Source organism: Schistocerca nitens, chromosome 4 (genome assembly GCF_023898315.1).
Source record: "Schistocerca nitens isolate TAMUIC-IGC-003100 chromosome 4, iqSchNite1.1, whole genome shotgun sequence".
NCBI lineage: Eukaryota > Metazoa > Arthropoda > Insecta > Orthoptera > Acrididae > Schistocerca > Schistocerca nitens.
Window position 1 is genome coordinate 319,869,205 of NC_064617.1, and position 17,953 is coordinate 319,887,157.

The window sequence follows — 17,953 nt, forward strand, 5'->3', positions numbered from 1 at the left end:
TACTTATTATAATGTCAAAAACAGAGACATTCTGTCTATTCTAGCTCAATCGTGAACTGTTCATATGATCCGGGAACATATTAAGGGCTTCTCTGCCACGTTCCCACACAGTGAAGGTGTCATCCATGCAGCGGAAAGGTTTGAGCCCTGCAGTTTTTCGTGACATATCCTCAAACTGCTCCATATAGAGATTAGCAATTTCAGGGACAAGAGGTGAGCCCATGGCTACTCCATCAATATGATGATAGGGGCGGCCTGGTGTTGCAGAGTACGTTGTGCTGAGAAATAATTCTTAAGAAAAAAAATCGATACGTTGCCCCGTTTCCGAATTAATTAGCATTGAAGTTAGGCAATCAGTCTGTTGTGCACGCAAACTCAGTCTGCCTGCCAGATACAACTAGTGTCAGTTGTCCCGGAGGCTAGATGCTAGGGCACTGCTCAGCCTTCAGCTTTGGATGCTTACTACACAATGAATACAATTATTATACTGGGCCATGTCTTGTGATACTCGGGTAAAAAAATGACTTTTCACCTTCAGAGCCCTATTCGTATCTGTGCAATGAAAGCATACAGAATAAAATGCTACGTACCATAGCAAAGCGAGAAGTTGGGATGTCAGGTCAGATTCCTTTGTACTGCTGGAACCGCGCTCTGCTCCAATTTCGGTCCTGACTTCGATAACAGTATCAGCAACTATGAACCAGCCGGCTGTCTCCTCAGTCCAGACCGGCTGCTTGATACAGTCAGTAGCCAGCTTGTGCCCCCCGTGCTGACGATAGCACTCGCTGCTGGCCGTTTCGCCTCGGCTGCTGGACGCCGCCTGCCTCAGAGAGCCTGACCCAGTCGGCTGCTGCCGCACTGCAGTCGTCGCTTTCTGGCACCTCAGCGGCTCCCGACTACGGTAACTGGCCGACTTGGCAGCATAGAATGAGCTGCCAACAGAAGCTGTTTACCTTCTGGGAGCACTCTCTGGCTTCACTGTAGCCACGGTCCAGGCATTACACATTCGCTGAGGTCGTCCGTACTCGACGCCCTGACGGCCAAGTGGCCATGTTGCTATCCCCGGGTGCCCATGTAGCAGTCAACCCGGGCCGCTACACTACAGTCTCAGGCTAGCTCAGATGAGCACGGGACAGTGCGGTTTGTGTACACTGTTCACTTTGTTAACATGCCTCAAAGGGCTACTTCAAGCTTAGACCGGGCCTACATTATCACTTTACGGTAGGAGGAGCTATCAACACGAGAATGACATACACTACAACGAGGTCAGTCTGACATTCAACTGCAGTCGTGAGTAATAAAATGCTGAAGATTTTGTTCACAGAAGGAGCCCATGGCCAAGAATACCAATACATTATCTTTGCTTACAAATTATGGCTTTTAGGTATCCATAGGAGAACGCAATAGAACAAAGGTTGCCTTCTTGGAGGTAGCTAGGAGGCCCGTGTAGAACTATACAATACGTAAGTGTTCCAACAAATAAATATCAATAAAAAGGTGAAGAACTCTCTCTCCCTCACCAACAGCCCTGGGGAGTGCGGAGATGCAAACACGTGGAATAGGACCTCTATCAGTGTAACTGGGTTCTCTTCACTGACGTGTGTAAGATTTGAAACTTCCTGGCAGATTAAAACTGTGTGCCGGACCGAGACTCGAACTCGGGACCTTTGCCTTTTGGGGGCAAGTGCTCTACCAACTCTTTTTAAAAAAAAAATCTCATTTTGTTCGCTTTTGTTCGTTGCATCTGCTCGGGGCGGACGTCGTAAGACATGTTCGTTGTTGATCGATTGACTCAGTTTTTTTTTATTACAGAGAGCACGTAACCTTCTGGCCGAACACGCTGAGCTACCGTGCCGGTTACCAACTGAGCTACCCAAGCACGACTCACGCCCGGTCCTTACAGCTTTACTTCTGCCAGTACCTCGTCTCCTACCTTCCAAATTTCACAGAAGCTCTCCTGCGGAAGCTCTCCATCAGTCCACACTCCGCTGCAGAGTGAAAATCTTACTCTGGAAATATCCCCCAGGCTGTGGCTAGGCCATGTCTCCGCAATATCCTTTCTTTCAGGAGTGCTAGTTCTGCAGGGTTCGCAGGAGAGCTTCTGTAAAGTTTGGAACGTAGGAGGCGAGGTACTGGCATAAGTAAAGCTGTGAGGACGGGGCGTGAGTCGTGCTTGGGTAGCTCAGTTGGTAGAGCACTTGCCCGCGAAAAGGCAAAGGTCCCGAGTTCGAGTATCGGTCCGGCACACAGTTTTAATCTGCCAGGAAGTTTCATATCAGCGCACACTCCGCTGCAGAGTGAAAATCTCATTCTGAGTGTAAGATTTGTCTGACTCCTGATGATGGTCGTATAAGAGCGTGGCGACGGTTAAGTCTTAGGCGTACGTTCCCGCGTGCTCAGTACTTAGGTTTGGGACCGTATCGTGTAAATGTGTCAGTCGCCTCTCATCACTACAGAGGGTGAGTTGGGTGCATAGCGTGTCAGGATCCTCTATACTATTTCTCATTCCTACATTCAACAATTCGGCGTACGGTCCATCTTTCAGTACGACAATGCACGAGCACAATTCGTGCAGCTCGTGAACATATTCTTTCAGGACGAAGGAATGTCCTGTATGGAGATCGTCTGGGGCAACTGCTGAAAAGATCCCAACTGAGCATACTTGCGTCCAGTTGAAAGTTTCAGTGTCACTGTAGAAATGCTCCCCATACACGAAAAGACCTCACGAGACCTGCTACCAAAGAGTGGAACAGGTTTGAACTGCTTTCAGGTATGAAGTAGAGAGGAGTGAGCAGGCAAGCAGAGACGCGCTCTGTCGGAGGCGGCAGGAAACAGCCTCAAGCCCTCACCTGTGGGTGGCACGTTCCAAGACTGCTCCTCGGCGGTGGTGAAGACGGCGTAGAAGATGTAGCCCGCTGCAGCCACCGCTGCCGCCACGTAGAACACCATGTTCCATGTCGCCCGTGTCGGCTGTTGACATACGAAAAGGTTGTACGCATTGATCACCAGTAGCGTCATCAAGACGAGGATTAAAAAGCGTATGTTGTCATCATTGTAACGTTAGTGGGTATAAAAATTTGCTTATTTTCAAGAGCTTCGTAATTTTAATGTAACTCAGTTCTTTACGGAATATGATTGGGCTTCACTGAATTGCTAAAGCTTGTCCACAAAGTAGTGACGAAGGATGGTAGCAGTAGTTCCGTAGTGACAGGCTAAATGGACTTCATTTGTAATGTCATTGTGGCAGCTGTCGGCAAGCATCGTTATGTGTTTATTGCTGGGTGTTGGAACATTTGTCAGCAAAACCTTGGAGTGTGAGCAAGGTAAGCTAACCAAGAAGTTTATGGCATTCTATAATTACTGATATCTTAGTTGCAAATTTTGGAGAGGTGTCCCCTTCACAGTGGACGACGTGTTAAACGTGCAATAACATGTATGATAATTGCAAGACCCAGAAAGAAAAGAGCTAATGAATTCAGATTCAAAGGATGTGCAAAAAAGTGAATGAGTGATTGCGACTGCAGAGAGATGAGGTACACATTCCCAAAGGAAACACCGTTTCAATGGCGGCTTTAATATTGGGTGTCTCACCCGGTTGATAAAGAGAAATAGTGATGAAGGAAGCGCAAAGGTGAAAAAGTGCACCAACGCCAGTCTTCAACTTTAAATGACGCAATATAAGAGTTAGAGCGTGACAGTATCTGTCTGTGCGAAATGGGTTGTCTGACTGTGGCGTTTCGCCCCATATAGTGCAGGAAATACTGTTGTGGCAAACCATAAACTTCCTCTGTCTGGAGAAAAACGAGGTACAGAAAACGGCTAGCGACCAATCTGAAGCGTTACTATGAGAATAATGGTAGTACTCGACGCCTAATTAGGAGAGAAATACATCTCTGGTATGATCTGTACGCTTCCTGATCCAAAGATACAAACGGCAATCTAAATCACTTCTGTACTTGGCACCTTTACTCTAGGTGAGATCATAGGTGAAAATGAATATAGCATCTTCTTCTTCTGCCAAGATGTTTAGAGGAAAAGACGTGTTTTGTCCCACAAAAATCATATAACAGTGATAACTAAGAAAATTATAATAAATGGATTAATTTATTATTTCAAAAATGAATTGGCGATAGTTTTTACTATTGAATTTCTTGGGCTGTGATTTCTTCCAGAAGGACTGAATAACTGATTTTTGAAACAGAGGGAAGGCATATCCTCTATAAAAAATAAACTGTAATCACGTCAGGGTCATTACTACTACCAATTTCAATACTCTGTATTTTACGACATTCTAAATTACATTCTTAGGTTTTAATTCGTGGAAGGAGATGAGCCAGTACACAGCAGACATCGCAGTTGTGTCCTGTTGTGACGTCCGACGACTGTACTTTTTCCCTTTCTTGAAGACACACATGCTGAGTCTCATTTTTACTGTCCGTGTAAACTGCATGTACAAATGAATCTCAAATGTCATCTACACAAATATTCCTCATATGCATTATAATATAAACTTTTGTTTGTAATTTTACATTATGACGCAAATACAGAAGCAGAGTTCCTTTCAATGCTTTGAAAGCGTAAAAAACCTTGTACATGACCTGCTACGGCACCTCTTCCCTGTTGGCTACGAAGACACGATGTACCACGTAGTGTTCGTAAGTGGATACGAGCAGACATTTTGCAAATTTAGATATATTGCTTCCTTCACACTCAGTGGCTTGCAACGATCCGCGTGATATTCCTGATGATATTTATAACAATTACAACATGTCGCTGCGCCTAAGAACAAAAGCGTCAATGAAATGAAAGGTCTCACAGAAACATTGCCGTCTTCATCCACTTTACGCCACTATTTAACGAACAGTATTTTCATCTATACTGTCTGCTTACGAAAGGAGGCTTAAATAGACTGTAGAATTATGTGGCATTCTCAGTCAATCAGTCAATGATGTATTTGCTTGTAATAGTTTTTCTCTTATATCTACATAATGATAATATTTCGAAAATCACTGTAAGATTAAAAAAGAAGAGAAAAAAAGAAGAAAAAACGGAGAAAACGATGGACACGGAGGAATTATTCGAGTGGGACGGAAATCGGTAGATGTGATGTACATGTACAGACAAAAAAATGATTACGATTTTAGAAAAATTCGGCTGTTTATTCAAAAGGAAGAGTTTTACAAACTGAGCAAGCTAATAAAGCGTTGCTCCACCTCTGGCTCGTTTAGAAGCAGTTATTAAGTTTTTCATTGATTGATAGAGTTGTTGAATCTCTCCTGATGGGTGCTGTGTTAAATTCTATTCAACTACTGCTTCAGATAGTCAGAATTCCAAAATGGTTGGAGGGCCATACCCACAATGCTCCAAATGTTCTCAACTGGAAGAGATCCGGCGACCTTGCTGGCCAAGGTAATGTTTGGCAAGCACGAAGACAAGCAATAGAAGCGAGAGGGCATTATCTTGCTGAAATGTAAGCCGAGGATGGCTTCTCATGAAGGGCAACAAAACGGGGCATAGAATATCGTCGACATGCCGTTGTGCTCCTGGTTGCATCACTCCTGTTTGGCGACCATTTGGCGAGCGACAGTCAGGTTGGTATCCCACAACTGTCTGGGACGTCTCCAGACACGTGTCCGGCCTGGAATCCCATTGACTGAAGTAGAACAGTCCTCAGTGATGAGTCTCGCCTCGAAGGCGTGTCTCGACAACCCCGGACAGCGTGGAATACCAAACTGACTTTCGTCCGCCATACTGCCCGGCAACCAGGAGAGATGATCTTGAGTGCTATTTCTTTTCATATCAGGACGCCTTTGGTTGTCATCCATGGTACCCTTACAGCACAGCGGTGCGTCGACGATATTGTTGCCCTTCATGGTAAGCCATCCTGGAATCCCATTTTAGCAAGATAAAGTCCTCCCGCACACGGCGAGAGTTTCTACTACTTGTATTCGTGCTTGCAAAACCCTACCTTCGGCAGCAAGGTCGCCGGATCTCTCCCAATCGAGAACGTTTTGGGCATTATGGGCAGGTCTCTCCAACCATCTCGGCATTTTGACGATGTAACTCAAGAAATGGACATAATTTGACATAGTATCCCTCAGGAGGACAGCCAACAGCAGTATCACTCAAAGCCAGGCAGAATAACTGCTTGTATAAGGACCAGAGTTGGACAAACGCATTAATGACTTGCTCAATTTGTGAAGCTCTTCCTCTTGATTAAACCATCCAGTTTTTCTGATATTGAAACCATTTGTTTGTCTGCGCATGTACATCAGATCTCCTGGTTCGCAGGAGAGCTTCTGTAAAGTTTGGAAGGTATGAGACGAGGTACTGGCGGAAGTAAAGCTGTGAGGACGGGGCGTGAGTCGTGCTTGGGTATCTCAGTTGGTAGAGCACTTGCCCGCGAAAGGCAAAGGTCCCGAGTTCGAGTCTCAGTCCGGCACACAGTTTTAACTGCCAGAAAGTTTCATATCAGCGCACACTCCACTGCCGAGTGAAAATCCCATCAGATGTATCGATTTCCGTCCCATTCGGATAATTCCTCCATGGTCCATCGTTTTTCGTGTGTGTGTGTGTATGTGTGTGTGTGTATGTCTGTTAGAGCGCTGATTGCAAGATTTTGATACAAGCTCTTAGCTTCTCTTACTTGCAGTTTTCTTGAACCATGTTAAGTAATTATCGTTAAACAGCCTTGGTTCAGGAACGACATCACGTCTTCGGTCTAACCACCGTTCCAATAAAATTAAAACATCAACTGGTTGACAAACTAAAGAAAATTAATGATCTACAAATTACAAATTGTGTAGTCGTACTGTATTTGTCTGTGTTTGCTTGGTATGCAGTTTTATGTCGTTGTCTCATCTGCCGTGTTGTTTGATGCTATAATTCTGAGTACTTATGTTTTCTTATGTTTTTCAAGTCATCGGTTTTCTTCACCTCATGTTTAACTTCATGAATGTCATGTAATGTTGCCTTTGATAAGGATATTTTTCCATTGTGAAAATTCGTAAACAGATGTATTTAAATCAAATTTGGTAAAGTTAGGACGTGTAATCTTTAAAGATAAACGTTGTGATGTTGTCGTTCTGGAGTGCTTATTTCAGAAGTTGCCGAACAATTTTCAGTACATATATTTTTGTAAATTGCTAGAAAAATGTTTTCTTCAGATTTTTATGGGGAATTACGCGCGTAATATTGTTGCACAGATCTAGTACATCCGCATCTCCAGGTTATGTGATTTTCTGTTATATTATGCAACTGGTTAAAACATTTTATGATCATCTACATTACCTACATTCTTCAGTGACGCTTCTATGCTTATGTCATTTTGTGCTGTGCTGACAACGTAAGTTTTTGTCAAATCTAAGTACTATTCACTTAAATTTATCTCACCACTCGAATTGGTGGACTCACATTCTGCAAACGAGCAGTTGAGTTCCCCGTCCGCCATCCAGATTTAAATTTTCTGTCTTTCCCTAAATAACTTATGTGGAATGTGGGAATGATTTTTGGAAAAGACAAGACACGATCATTTTCCTTCCCTTTCCTTCACCTATTTTCAAATTTGTCACCCCGCCCCCTTGCTAGATGCCTTATTGGTGATTAAAATTCAAATTAATCTAAACCCCCTATTAAACGAAAAACGCCAACTACACTTGGGGTTGGCGACGTAATTAAATGGTTAACTGTATGAATCACAATATCCTCCTAAATAAACTACGGTTTCATGGAATTGATGGTGTAGCTAACTAATGGATTACGTAGTATCTAACCACAAGAATGCATAAAGTTGTTCTTAATAATTCAGCCAGATTTTTACGACGGGAGAAATCAGTTATGGGGTTCCACAAGACTCAATATTAGGTCCATTGTTGTTTCTCATTCATGTAAACTTCAGCAGATACACTACCGTAGCAGATGCTCGCGGATAATTGACAGAGAATAAGCTGAATCAATGGAAACATTTTTTTTTGTGGAACTATTAACAGTCAATATATTTGGAATAATACGTGATGCCTTCTAAATTATTTATTCCCAAACTGTTTCATTCATAGACCATCTTCACAGTGATGGCGTGCCATCACATGATACTCATGCTTTTAAACAAGAAATGAAGAAAACTGATGACTTGAAAAACGTAAGTAGTCAGAATTATAGCACTGGCTAGAACAGCAACAAATAGTGAAGTGTGAGCACAAACAAACTGTCCTAGAGATTAAGACTAGGGAGAACGAAACGGACAACGTACACTCCTGGAAATTGAAATAAGAACACCGTGAATTCATTGTCCCAGGAAGGGGAAACTTTATTGACACATTCCTGGGGTCAGATACATCACATGATCACACTGACAGAACCACAGGCACATAGACACAGGCAACAGAGCATGCACAATGTCGGCACTAGTACAGTGTATATCCACCTTTCGCAGCAATGCAGGCTGCTATTCTCCCATGGAGACGATCGTAGAGATGCTGGATGTAGTCCTGTGGAACGGCTTGCCATGCCATTTCCACCTGGCGCCTCAGTTGGACCAGCGTTCGTGCTGGACGTGCAGACCGCGTGAGACGACGCTTCATCCAGTCCCAAACATGCTCAATGGGGGACAGATCCGGAGATCTTGCTGGCCAGGGTAGTTGACTTCACCTTCTAGATCACGTTGGGTGGCACGGGATACATGCGGACGTGCATTGTCCTGTTGGAACAGCAAGTTCCCTTGCCGGTCTAGGAATGGTAGAACGATTGGTTCGATGACGGTTTGGATGTACCGTGCACTATTCAGTATCCCCTCGACGATCACCAGTGGTGTACGGCCAGTGTAGGAGATCGCTCCCCACACCATGATGCCGGGTGTTGGCCCTGTGTGCCTCGGTCGTATGCAGTCCTGATTGTGGCGCTCACCTGCACGGCGCCAAACACGCATACGACCATCATTGGCACCAAGGCAGAAGCGACTCTCATCGCTGAAGACGACACATCTCCATTCGTCCCTCCATTCACGCCTGTCGCGACACCACTGGAGGCGGGCTGCACGATGTTGGGGCGTGAGCGGAAGACGGCCTAACGGTATGCGGGACCGTAACCCAGCTTCATGGAGACGGTTGCGAATGGTCCTCGCCGATACCCCAGGAGCAACAGTGTCCCTAATTTGCTGGGAAGTGGCGGTGCGGTCCCCTACGGCACTGCGTAGGATCCTACGGTCTTGGCGTGCATCCGTGCGTCGCTGCGGTCCGGTCCCAGGTCGACGGGCACGCGCACCTTCCGCCGACCACTGGCGACAACATCGATGTACTGTGGAGACCTCACGCCCCACGTGTTGAGCAATTCGGCGGTACGTCCACCCGGCCTCCCGCATGCCCACTATACGCCCTCGCTCAAAGTCCGTCAACTGCATATACGGTTCACGTCCACGCTGTCGCGGCATGCTACCAGTGTTAAAGACTGCGATGGAGCTCCGTATGCCACGGCAAACTGGCTGACACTGACGGCGGCGGTGCACAAATGCTGAGCAGCTAGCGCCATTCGACGGCCAACACCGCGGTTCCTGGTGTGTCCGCTGTGCCGTGCGTGTGATCATTGCTTGTACAGCCCTCTCGCAGTGTCCGGAGCAAGTATGGTGGGTCTGACACACCGGTGTCAATGTGTTCTTTTTTCCATTTCCAGGAGTGTAGTAGATCTCCCCGACACAACCATTGCAGATTAAAATGTGTGAGCTGTTCACGGACGCTTCGTAGAGAAGGACTGTGCTCCATCGCGCACGAACCAAATCTCAAGCCGTTGTTGGTAAGTTACCTCCCGTAGCAGGATCCGAATATATCGTGCACCTAACAACGTGTCTGAAAGTATGGAATCTCCTATTAGTCTCGCTGTAACAGAGGTGTGTTTCACAGTATCGAAAATGAATAAGTGCTCTTAGCTCTTAAAATACGCATTTTAGAACCCATGTTTACTGGACATTTCAAAACGTGGAACACTTTTTAACAACCTATATTTTCTCATTTCTAGTTTATTTGATCTAAATATCGCCTATCCTGGCTCTCTCACTCTGTATTTCCGACCATACCACACGTGTACTGCAACGATACAGAAGTGTTTCTACATTATCAGTAAAGTGGGTTTCATACCTGATCTGAGCGTCGTCTCAGTCGAAAGTGACGCTGTGGCGGCCTTCGGCCATTAAATATACTCTTATAAAATTTCGGAAGTACAGGTCTAGGTATGAGCATAGTAAAAATTCTCATCTGGAGACAGGTTTTCCACTCAGTACCGGTAATTTATAGCCATTTGTCTTTTATAAATGTTACTAAATTCGCAGTCCAATGCTGTGAGAAAGCTCAGTGGGCTGTAGTTTGGCAACTCACCTTACTAGTTGCAAGTAAAGCTGTCCGTGGTTTAACATTATCCCATACGTAAATGGCGTAACGCGTTAGAATGTGTGTTGAAACTCAGTTACTTTCATCAGATGTTTCTCACACGTTACATCAGAAACGCATGCAGTCGAATCCTTGTACGTGGAGGAATAAGCGGAATTACCTAGCCTAGCGTCGAGATTATGGCAGCGCCGAACGTTGTTTGTTCGGACCTTCTGAAGGACGTTCCTTACACATGTGTTGCTAAGTGCTCCCGTTATCTTCGTGTAGCATAAAGAGGTACAATTGTGACGACACCAAGCACACGAGCTGGGAGAGTAATAATTCACGTGAACCGTGTCAGGTCTAATACGGCCGCTTTTTAAATGCATCATTAAAAGGGAGAGACATGCTGATGCACGTAGTAAAACTAACAGGGCAACCGTCAAACTTTTGTGTACCTTACGTTATCGACTTCATTTGGAGTGCTGCTGCTGCGGTGTGTAGAGTAACAATTCTTTTAGCTCCAACGTTACGCGAGTGGCAGTTTTGCGTTTAATAGTTCTGTGTACGTCCTTCCATTCAGTAACTTATAGTTCCATGTTTCGCATTTATATGGACAGCACACATACTTTTAGCTTCACTGATACAGCGCACCATTCACGATGTGGTATAGTTCTGCGGTTGTTTTCAACGACAATGAATTGCGTGAAGGACATACTGGAGCAGACGGATGGTGGCAGTGAGTGGACAAAATCAGTTGTGATGACGTAACCGACTCTTGGGCCACGGGTTTGGTTAAGTTTGACGGTAACAAATGTGGAGCATTTTGTCCTAAAGGAAGCTATAAGCGGACATTGGTCATTGGTCAAGTCCACAGATATGTAGTTTAGAAAGGGTACCAATGCGTCTTACTCGATAAAAGCCATTTTCAAGATCCAGGGAAGGAAGAAGAACATTTTTCTGCTCACGAACTAGTTTGTTGCGTTAGCTTCGAAAGCGAATTGTATACCCTGAACGTTAGCGATTAATTTTGCAATTACTTGTCAAGCATTGTGACTTGGATAGCTCAGTTTTTTACTCTGTTGTTTTCTTCTCAGAAGGGAATAATAAGAGTGTATACTTAGAGTTTTATTCTGCGTTTACCCTTAACACAGAAGCAGCTCCATCTGCTTCTCTCCGAAACGCATCACGGTACAATGCTACTCTCTACGTCAGGCACAAACACAGACACTTTGCTTCGTTGGGCTGTGCTCTTGTTATCTCGTTTACAGGTGACATGGCTTAAAAACTGCTAATATTATGTAACAAGTCACCCTAGATGGTGTAATATTAGCAACGCATTTCGTCACCTTATATGGCTGCCTGTGACAGCTACCTGTCCAAAGCTATGCGGTCGTTGCCATGCAGATGCGTGGCACTCATGAGCTGTTACCTCGACCAGAACAGTTTCTCCAGGGCCTCCTTCCCCGGTTTTAAAACATCATTGTTCATTAAATGTGTAGTACATCGCTGAGGGAGACCAAGAGATGAATACACTAAGCAGATTCAGAAGGACGTAGGTTGCAGTAAGTACGGGGATATGAAGAAGCTTGCACAGGATTGAGTAGCACGGAGAGCTGCATCAAACCAGTCTCAGGAATGAAGACCACAACAACAACAACATCGCTGTAAAACTATTAACAATCATTCGCTGTGTTATTGTTATCATCTCTTGGAAAACATATTAACGTAACGTATATAATTTAAAACAGTATAGTTATGTTCATACGGCATCTTAGATCAATGCTTTATCGATACCTAGGTAAGCTTACGAAACGGTAAATCACAAAATATTCATAGGTAAGGTATGTATGGCTACAGTGGACTACCGCTTATCGCAGTTCGTCAGACTTTTACACAAAGAAAATTTTATGTCACCATGCAAGACAAAAGGTGCAGATGGGGATTACAAATAAATGTGCTACCTTAAAAAAAATGCTGGCTGCCCTTCTACATAACATCTCTACTAATAATCAGCCCATTTCTGTCGACAGCAGAGAATTCATCTGCAAGGATGACACTACAATGACTTTCGAAGAGGAGCCGGCCGGTGTGGCCGTGCGGTTCTAGGCGCGTCAGTCTGGAACCGCGAGACCGCTACGGTCGCAGGTTCGAATCCTGCCTCGGGCATGGATGTGTGTGATGTCCTTAGGTTAGTTAGGTTTAAGTAGTTCTAAGTTCTAGGGGACTGATGACCTCAGACGTTAAGTCCCATAGTGCTCAGAGCCATTTGAACCATTCGAAGAGGAAGGAAACAAGTTTGTCCATGCCACTGCAGAATTATCCACTTACAAGGGAACATTCCCAAGTGTCAATAAATCATGTTGATGAACTTCTCACAAAGTTCTTCCAGCGTCGAAAGCTGTATACGTTCCACGGCTGCATCTGTACATCGAGCCCTTTGGATCGGCAGATGTTCCTTGCCCTCGGCTACGACGATCAAAACGGTTCTTTCACACTGATCACCGGCCTTTTCATAGTTTTAAAAGAAACTAATGGTGAGTTTGGACGGAGAATTCGAGAATCTCTTTTTAAGTCCTAAATGTCCTTGTAACAGCATAGAAAATTGGTAAACAAACGCATGGATAGGTCGTAAGATATTTGAAAGAAGTTTTCTTTTCCAGTATGGGAGAAACATCTTCAGTATTGTTAGATTATTGGGGTGGCCAATGGGAAAGAACCGTTGAGAGCGTCATAGCTGAGACCAAGGAATTTGCTCATCTGGCGATCCCAAAGGGCTCGATGGCACAGGTGCAGCAGTGGGACTACAACTTTCGATGTTGGAAGAATTTTGTGAGAAGATTTTCAAATCTAGGTCTGTTGAAAGATTATGATGTCGTTCTCCACTTTAGAAACAATATAATCAAGCTGCATTCTTTAGTACATAATCAATTCTCTTGGCCAACGCTTACCAGTGTACTGAAATATGACTGTTATAAATCAGGATATTTAGAGGACCACCCTTGGGAATTTGAAATCTTGTTGTGTTTTGTTTCATATTGTTTTGTTTGTCGTGTATAGTGTACTACGCGAAAAATTTCGTTCATTTTGTGTGTATGGTGTAAAAAACGTATGTGTTAAGAATTTCTTTACAGATTAAAATTATTGTAATTATCTTCTATCATATTAAAGAGCTACTTATTACTTACTATTAACGAAATACACGTATGTGAAACGGTAAACCAAAACACATAAAAACAAAAAACGTAAAATAACAACTTAAACATAACACAAACATAAGTAAATAATTAGAATAGTAAGGAATGTTTAGATATTTTGATTAGTTATGTTGAAAATACTCCGACAGCACACTGTGTGCAGCTTATTTTCGAAAAACACTATTTCAGAAGCTTGCTTTATTACACAGAGATATATGTAGCTTGAAAGTTTCTTTAACTTATGTTGCAAAAAAGTCTTCATTTTTTAAAACTAATTAATAGTGGTGGGGTATTTTGCAAAATTTCAAATTCTTACAAAAGTTGGTTATATAGCTTTCAAGAACGTTACTTACATATCAACTTTTATATGGGAAAATAATTTTATATACCATCTTTTCGAAGATATTCCCTCTAAATCTAAAATGCCAATTACCTTTCAAGATATTTTTTACCGCTTAAAGTGAAACTGGTCACAAGCGAAAAATATGTTTTCTGCTATTTTGCACTCTGTACACCCCAGCCAAGTTTCATCAAGATCGTTTATTGACACTTGGAAATGGTCCCTTGGTAGTATCAAAACAACCATCTTACACGAAATCCTGGGAAAACTCCTATCTGTGGATTTCATCTAAGAAACAGGGAGGCAGAAATGGAGGGTGGACAACACTTTCCCCACTGCCAGAACAAAAAATATTTGAGTGTGAAACTGGTCTAAATTCCAGCATTCAGACACCAATGCTAGAACACTGACCAGAAGATTAGTACCAGGAACGTCATCTTTCAGAAAATAACAACTACCACATGGGGTGCACATACCAACATCTTTCGCACACTAGTCCTACGTAGCTCCAACTCAGCCCATACTGATCTAGCTCGTGATGAGAGAGTTTGAATATTAACGGATCTCTTAAAACGAAATCCACATAGAAGAATCTTCCCGTTCATTGGCATACAGCCTTCAGATATAACTTTAGCAGCAAAACTGGAAAAGGAAAAACAGAAAACAGATCCACAACAGTTGCTGTTTGGACGATCTCCGTCCTTCAGAGTTTCCTGTACAAATCAGCACCAATTCGACCTGCTTCTTTACCTGATTCCCACCATAACGACCTGTGAAGTGAAAGAACATCACGTGGATTCAGGGATGCCACTGACACTAGTAAAGCTTTTTACCACCTCCAGTTTGGGACATAGGAGGCACTCAACAGACTGAACGGGAGTGACGCGGCACAACACCAACATGAAGCCCCCAGGGGCTCAGCATTCATTTGCTGAGTACGGGCTTGGCGACCCCGGGGTCCTGAGCTGGGGACTGGTCGGCGCCGCCGGTCTCCTGTCACCGTAACCCCCGGACATGCTTCAGCGACCACCGTATGGCGCGGCGGTGGAATGTTGTGTGCTGCGGGGAATGGTAATCTTGGCTTGACCGCCTGGATTGCGAGGAAGGCCAACCTCTATAAAAACCCCTCAATCTTCCGGTGTGCTCCGCGCCTATGAGATGCATGGCTGTTGAGGTGGAACAGTCGCAAGCGGGCAACCTCTGGGGCACCTGCCACACCCCAGTTGTGTAAGGCTTACTCAGGCACGCGGGGCTCTGTCTGAGCGGACCTTTAGTTCCCTAGCTGCTCGTGGGACCGCAATGGACCCTTCGACCTCTACATTTCCCCCTACCAGTGGCTTGGGTGGGCCACTGGTAGGAAAACACACCCCATCGAAGAAGCGACTTCGTGCTGCGAGTCCTCCAGCGCCTAGTGTTGATCGAGATTTATCAGACTGTCGTAAGAGAGCACATGCTGATACTCAGAATGTGTTTTTGATTATTAAACGGAAGGGGGGTAGCTTTGAGAGGGTTTCTCCCTTTTACATCCACAAGGGTCTTGAGGGAATTGCAGGAACACTTAAATCTGTGAAGCGACTGCGCAATGGGACTCTGTTAGTTGAGACATCTAGTTCCCGTCAGGTCACTTCTCTTAGGAATGCAACCTGTCTCGGTGAGTACGCTATCGAGACCGAGCTCCACTCCACTCTGAACTACAGTAAGGGTGTTGTGACATGTAGGGATTTGATGGATATCCCCTCAGACGAGTTAAAATCTGAATGGGCTCATGAAGGTATTGTTGACGTGCAGCATATTATGAAACGAGTCGATGGGAACCTAGTCAAATCCGACTCTTTTATTCTCACGTTCAGTTGCCCACGACTCCCAGAGCATGTTAAAGCGGGGTTCTTACGTTTGCCAGTAAGGCCATATTTCCCCAACCCCATGCGCTATTTTAAATGTCAGCGCTTTGGGCATACTACGTTGGGGTGCAATGGGATAGCCACTTGTGGTAAATGTGGTCAGCCTGCCCATGAAGGAGCCGATTGTTCATCGCCTGTGAAGTGCGTGAATTGCTCTGGGAGTCACCCTGTCTGGAGCCGGGTCTGCCCCATCTATCTCGACGAACGGAAGATCCAGGAGATCAAAACATCTAAGCGCATCCCCTATGATGAGGCCAAGAAGCTCTTTAAGGCCATGCAACCTCCTGTGTTTACGACATCTTTCGCTTCCGCTCTGAAAAAACCGGTACAAATGGCCACTGTTGCTACGCAAACGGAGGTTGCTAGTGTTAGCACTAATACCTGCGTTTGCCAGTGCACTTGTGCTGCTGCGGTTGTTTTGAAACCTGCAGCTCTCCCCGCAACGTCGGACAAGGCCGTGGTTGCTGACATTGGGGTACTTCCTGCCTCTTCCCATATGGCGCCTTCTGTCCAGGCGGGTACAGCTCCACCAGCTGCCAAGGCTCTGACTTCTAAGCCCCCCCAAGACAAAGACGACGAAGGTGAAGGTTTTGCCACCTGAGGAGACTGGTCAGGGTCGGTCCGATGACGAGGCCATCGCACTGTCTGACATCTCCCGTGGGTCGTCATCGGAGCTGATGGACATGGATGTCGACCGGGGGCGATCTTCTCGCCCCAGGAATAAATCTCCGGCCAGTACGGGCTCTCCTCCAAAACACAGAGGCAGGGTGAAAGTTCAGCCACCCTGATCACTGGCTCCCGTATTACAGTGAAACCTGAATGGGTTCAGGACGCATGTGGCCGAATTACAACTCCTTGTACGAGAGTGCCCTTTGTACTTATGTCTCCAAGAGACACATTTTCGGGCCACTGATGCTCCTTCTTTACGGGGCTATACCGTATATCGGAAAGATGATCTGACGGGGGAAAGGGCAAAGGGTGGTGTTGCGGTTTTTGTCCGTGACATGCACCCCTCATCTGAGCTCCCTCTCGTTACAGACTTGCAAGCAGTTGCAGTTGACCTTCTTGTGGGTCAGAGGCTCACAGTCTGTTCACTTTACTTACCACCTCAGGATGCGATAGACTCTGAGGCTCTCACAGACCTTATTAGCCAACTCCCCCGCCCATTTCTTCTTCTGGGGGACTTCAATGCTCATAATGTCTTATGGGGCTCTTCGACTACTTGCCCCAGGGGTCGCATTCTGGAAAACCTCATAATGTCTGAAGAACTGTGCATCCTCAACTCTGGTGCTCCCACTCATTTCTGTATTCCTTCTGGGTCGTCATCAGCTATTGACCTTTCCTTTTGCTCTCCAGCACTCGCGGATTCTGCTCTGTGAGAGGTTGCTGCAGACCTCCTTTCTAGTGACCACTTCCCCCTTTGGATTCGCCTCCTGGCTGAGGCTATAGCATTACCAGTGCCACCCCGGTGGCACCTCTGCAGAGCTGACTGGACACTTTTCAGCCGTTTTGAAACACCGTGCCAGCGTCCACGAATGGGTAGACCATGTTACAGCCGTGATCTCCCATACTGCTGAATTGTCAATCCCACGGTCATCCGCTCATCCCAAGAGACGTCCTGTCCCTTGGTGGACCACTGAGTGCCGCACAGCCATCCGAGCCCGTCGTGCAGCTCTGCGCCGCTTCAAGTGCCGTCCCTCAGCTGACAATCTTGCGGCCTTTCGGGTGGCAAGGGCCCAAGCGCGGCGAGTGATTAAAGAGAGCAAACGACGGTCATGGCAATCGTTCTTGAACTCCACCTCCCGTTCCACTAATTCTACGAAAGTATGGGAAGCCATTAGGAGGATTTCCGGGAAACTCGGTCAGCTACCTGTCACGGCATTGCTGCATCAGGGAAGTCTCCTCACGGCGCCGAGAGACATTGCCCAGACACTGGCCATACATTTTGCGGAATCTACCGCTACTATTCACTGTGATCCAGATTTCTGCCGCTACCGCTCTGCCATCGAGAGGGGTCACTTGGACTTCCGGTCTCCAAATTCTGAACCCTACAACTGCCCCTTCACAATGTGGGAACTGGATTCGGCGCTGTCTGAGGCTCATGATACTGCGCCTGGCCATGATCAAATTCGGTACAGCATGCTGCAGCACTTGTTACTGCCT

The 17,953-nt window shown here is 45.5% G+C and overlaps 1 protein-coding gene across 1 annotated transcript in view; it reads right to left on the bottom strand.

Moving 5' to 3' along the window:
- The window catches only part of LOC126252749 (sialin-like), a 101,064-nt gene that overhangs the window by 2,434 nt on the left and 80,677 nt on the right, over positions 1 to 17,953 (bottom strand). The window contains exon 9 of the mRNA XM_049953655.1: positions 2,850 to 2,970. Coding sequence (XP_049809612.1) covers positions 2,850 to 2,970 — 121 coding nt within the window. The remainder of the gene's footprint in view (positions 1 to 2,849; positions 2,971 to 17,953) is intronic.